The sequence below is a fragment of the Zerene cesonia genome, chromosome 15, assembly GCF_012273895.1.
Source record: "Zerene cesonia ecotype Mississippi chromosome 15, Zerene_cesonia_1.1, whole genome shotgun sequence".
NCBI classification, from domain to species: domain Eukaryota; kingdom Metazoa; phylum Arthropoda; class Insecta; order Lepidoptera; family Pieridae; genus Zerene; species Zerene cesonia.
Genome location: NC_052116.1, coordinates 4,180,324 through 4,185,428, shown reverse-complemented (window position 1 = coordinate 4,185,428; position 5,105 = coordinate 4,180,324). Strand labels below are relative to the sequence as shown.

The 5,105-nt window shown below is 31.5% G+C and overlaps 1 protein-coding gene across 3 annotated transcripts in view; it reads right to left on the bottom strand.

Annotated features, from left to right (window-relative positions):
* Window positions 1-4,182, bottom strand: part of LOC119832379 (aldo-keto reductase AKR2E4-like) — a 6,228-nt gene extending 2,046 nt beyond the window's left edge. Inside the window, exons 1-6 of one of the 3 annotated variants that reach the window (XM_038356049.1) lie at window positions 4,062-4,182; window positions 3,661-3,753; window positions 2,468-2,647; window positions 1,910-2,026; window positions 736-903; window positions 373-570 (exon numbers count right to left, since the gene is read on the bottom strand). In XM_038356049.1, coding sequence (XP_038211977.1) covers window positions 373-570; window positions 736-903; window positions 1,910-2,026; window positions 2,468-2,647; window positions 3,661-3,753; window positions 4,062-4,157 — 852 coding nt within the window. In that variant the 5' untranslated portion in view covers window positions 4,158-4,182. Of the gene's footprint in view, window positions 1-372; window positions 571-735; window positions 904-1,909; window positions 2,027-2,467; window positions 2,648-3,117; window positions 3,340-3,660; window positions 3,754-4,061 lie in introns of those variants that run through there. The other 2 variants (XM_038356051.1, XM_038356050.1) reach the window with 2 other exon arrangements.
* Between the last annotated feature and the right edge of the window lie 923 nt (window positions 4,183-5,105).

Below are 5,105 nucleotides of genomic sequence, written 5' to 3'. Positions count from 1 at the left end.
ATTTAGGGTTCTTTTTCCGTGAACGTTCTTATAAGATGGGAGCTGCAGCGTAGCTTTAGTTACGCTACGAGTTATTATAAATTAAATAGTATATGTATAGGAATCATTTTAATCCGGACTCAAACATATAAGTTAGGCAACAGCTAGAACATAATCCAAGTCGCGACCGTCCCCGGTTTCGCACGGGTGCAATTATGCATGTTAATGCATGCTAAATACATATAAACCATCCTTGTGAATCAGTTTATAACATATAAGCATACATACGCACAGACAGCGATGTGCGACTTCTTTTGCATGTGTGAGTGAAGCTTTTGCATTTTAACCTTAACTATTAAATTAAATGCACTTCTGATAAAGTTCTATTCTTACCAAATATCTCAATAATATTTGAGGAACAGTTTTATTGTACTTTTCAGAAAGATTTACAAGTGTCGGATGATCTGCGTGTGGTGGCGGAGCATTTTTCTTTCGTCCAAGAATAGCTCCAAACGGACTAAAAGCCATCACAACTATACCACGTTTCTGGCACCATTCTATTAATTTATTTTCTGTTATGCTTGGGTTTACCTGCAAATTAATCAAGAAATCACCGTGTATTTTACTGAGATTATTTAATAAAATTTTATATTAAAGTCAGAATATTATTGTAATAAATAAAATAATACATGAACTGCAATAACCACTCATTTACAATATTGATAGAAATAGGAAGTGTGTGGAATGAAATATTACCTCAGTCTGCAAAACCGCTGGTTTAATCCTGCTGTTCTCCCAAAGACGTTCCATCTGAGACAGGTTGAAATTTGACACGCCAATCGACCTTGTCAAATTGGCTTCTTTGGCGTCCTCTAGACCTTTCCACGTTTCTAAATAATCGGTCATACTAATGCTACCATCTTTCTGCAGACGTTTAATAATAAAGTTAAGAACTTAAGAGTAAGATAATGAAACAAGCAAAATTTAAGAGGTTTCGCAACTCGTTGTAACTGAAATTCACGCGAAAGTCTTACTTCGGAAACGTGTTCCAAACAATATTGAAAATTTCTGCATTTTGGACATATTTTGTCACTTTTTAGCCTAAAAAATATTATTAACGTAAATTAAGTAAATTGTAATTTTGTTCATATTTTAATCAATTTAATAAACATAAGTAAATGTTCAATGAAATACTTGACGCTGATAACTCTTATGCTTTTATATTCTGTTAACTTGTTTAATTATTAACAAGAAGCGACTGTAGAGAATATACGGCAATTTAAGAAATTTATAACGCACAATTTCAATTTTGCGGAGTGCCTTATCTAGTCTAGTTGAGAAGTCTTGTAGTCGCCATGAAATATTGTATACGGCCATACTCCATAAATTTTACATATTGTACCTAGAGAAGCCATAATTTTGCTCTCATTGTTGTTCTTGAATAACATTTGGCTATTTAAATGTTATATTAAGTAAAAATAATTATTCAGTTATCAACGATCCAGTCGCCGATATCATTTTGATAGTTGTAATTAAAATTTTATAATTAAATGTGTACTCATAAAATCGATTTTACTTGATGTCCGTTTACAAAGAGCTTAAAATGGCTGAGTTTATATGAATTTGTTGCTATCAAGGCGCTTCTTATCGCAATATAATAGAAATATAACGATATATTCACAGCAAAGTAGTTATACTTTGCTGAAGATCGCTAGATCTTATCTGTTGCTCTCTGCCGTTTGAAGGTAATAGAGTTTATTTTATACTAGCGGTCTGTTGCTGTTGTTTCGCCCCATAAGACCTTCCTTATACCTTAATGAATTGCTCGAAAATTTCACCAAAACGGTTGAGCCGACCTCGAGCTTTATGCCTAGCAACATATTGTCTGTAGAAAGTTATTATAATGACACTATTTATTGACAACAATTACCTTATAACCGAAGGGATAGTGCATTAGATAAAGGTCCACGTAGTCCATATTTAACTCTTGCAACGACCTATTAAGTGCAGGAATTACTTCTTCTCTTTCGTGAGCATCATTCCATAACTAACAGAGAATAAACACAAAAAATAGGTAAGCGTCAATATATATTATAATTTATAACAATGCATAATTCTTTATATAAATAAAATACGAGTTTACTAGAAATAGTGTAGAGAAAAGCTGAATAATTAAAACTTATACTTGAAATATTTTTTTCAAGTTTACAAGTTAAAAAGAAAACAAATATTTTATCAATCCAATGGCCAAAATAGCTTAGAGCCGAACTTGAGATAAATATTATGTAGGTCTACGTAGCCTAACACCCTGGAGAATTTTAGGTGCTCAAATTTAATTTATGCTTTTATCAGAAAGTAATATTCTCAAAACTTTTTGAAAACACAATACATTCATAATATACGAAACTGTCCGTCCAATCCGTCACTTCGCATATTTTATAGTTTTCGAGAATATTCTAAAAATAATGTATACATATTCATAGCATACTTTGGTGGTGATATAAACATCCCGCCTATGGCCGTTGTTAGCTAGATAGTTCCGTACGCCAAGGCCGACTTCGTCCTCGACGCGATACAGCGTCGCCGTGTCTATGTGCCTGTAGCCAGCCTCGAGAGCCCATTGTACTGCTCTTGCTAAGGAGTGGTTCATAGGCAGCACTCGTGTTCCCTGGTATTACATAACTTGGTTGGTGAACTCTAACTGAACCTTAACTATAATGCAACATCATCAAAGGTTTGTAATTCAGTTTATTTCTGAAAGATTTATATGTATTTTTCTAATGCAAAAAACATTAAATGGCCATATCGTTTCAAGCAGTGTTGACGTGGATAGTGTGTAAATTGAAAAATCACTTCATTTAGGGACTGCACGCTCATACGGTCTCATAGCTCCATAGGTCCTGTTCATTGAGTGACCACTGCTTAATTAAAACAAAAAATTAAAACAATATCGTCGAAATCATCGACATAATTAAATTTCACTATACTTACAAATTACGAAAGAAAAGGTTGTTCTAATAACAAAAGTTATGTACCTAATTTTTTCTCGATTATCATAATACACATAAGTCCATGGAATAACAATTTAGGTGTGACAGCTTACAGCATTGTATTGAGTAAATACTAAACATAGGTTACCTTATCCACACATATTTTTATGTCTTTATGTGACAGAGGGCTAACAGGCAAACATGTCGCCTGGTAAACACGTGTACCACAAATTACACTTTTTAATACACTACGATTACTGATATACCTACATATCATAACGAATAATCAAATGTACAGTTGTTATTGAGCTTGAAAATCAGCGTACTAAAGTTATGTAAACTACAGGTTCCAACAACGTTTATAAGAAATTATGAACATTGAATAAGTCGCTTTTTATTTATAGGTAGATCACATTTAGAAAGCTAGAAACAATTGCACGCAAATATTAAAAATAATACGAATTACCTAATCTCGATTCCTTCCTATAAAATTAAATTGCTTGTTTCTTAAAATAAATTAATATAAACCCACGGCTGTTGTATTTTCAGTGATTTCCAATTTGTTTGTGACCTCGAATTGAGGATTAAAAACGGTGCGAACAAAGCAATTATGTAAAATTATTTCCAGTCGATTTTTTCCTTTTATAATTAAATTATTGGTTTACGAAGAATAATAAGAATAAATACTTACATTGGACATGTGGCCTAAACTTGTTCCTAATGCAATGGCAGGTATGCGATTTCCATCGTTTAATGTATATTTTAGAATATTCTCTGAGCTAACCTGAATAAAATAACATATAGTTATTTTGACTTGATGTACCCAATAATACATTAAAATATAATTGTGTAATAATTATGTTGACATAAAAATGATGTATAAACATGACTAATGTTTCTTTCATCGAATAATATTCGGAAATCATTATTGTTATAAAACAGTATACGGGCAATTTCCAACACAACTTTACTACAGAGTTAACTACTCGTAAAAACGATAAACGACGCAGTAATTACACATACGCTGTACAAAAACACTTGGTAAACTGGCAATTTATTTAGAAAACAAGGCTAAATGTGATTTATTCTCACCGAGGCAAGTTTCTGAAAAACGAGCAGTAAGTACAATTTCCAGTGCACGTCCATTTCCCTTGTTACGTTAAATCGTACTAATTTTATTATGTACATCTGTGGTTCATTACAGATCCATGGAACTGACAACGGACATGTGTTAGAAGATCGAGTTTCATAATTGCCTATAAACATGTCGATATATAAATAACAAATGATAAATATACCAAAATATGATACTTGAGAATTCGCGTAATACACTCGATAATTATGTTTTCATTCCCGAAAATGGATACGGATATTTCAGCTTTAATATAACTATTATAAAATGCAATTTATGAGTGTTTATGTAAATAAATGACTTTAAATTATTTTACGCACAATTTCTAAGTGGGATTTTATGTTTATCGTCAATGAAAGGACAATACAAAATGTATAAATTAATAGTTTGTTATAAACAAGCTTTCTATTATTAGCTCATAACGGACACAACAATATGAACAGCTATTAAAATAATCATAATAGAAAACCGAATTTAAAATTATATAAATAATCTACTAATAAATTTGTAATTTGTGTTCTTCATATTATAGTATTATTGTATTTAAAGAAAATCCGTTTTGAATTAGTATGTTTTCGTTTCCTATTAATGAGAATTATCTTCGAGGAAATAGCCAGGAAAATTTATATATTATATATCAGGAGTCACATTAGCCAAACCTCGAACAAATTAGATGAAAAATAAAGACGAATGGAAGCACAAGGTATAAGTACCACTTACATTAAGCTACAGAATTCCTCTTCGTGACAGTGATTAAAAACACAAAGTTTTCTCGTGAATGATTAACGTTATATTTAGTGGGAAAGAAGGTATTAAGAATCGTTTTATTACGCTACAATGTTTATAATCGTAATTCTTTTATGTAATTTCTATTGGAAATGTGAATCCGCTTTTATATTATGCATTTATCCTTTCTTCGCTTTTGCTCAAATTTCTTTTAAATATGGAAATGATATAAATCTTATACGTAACGTGTAATACATCAGGGAATACGTTCAAATTTC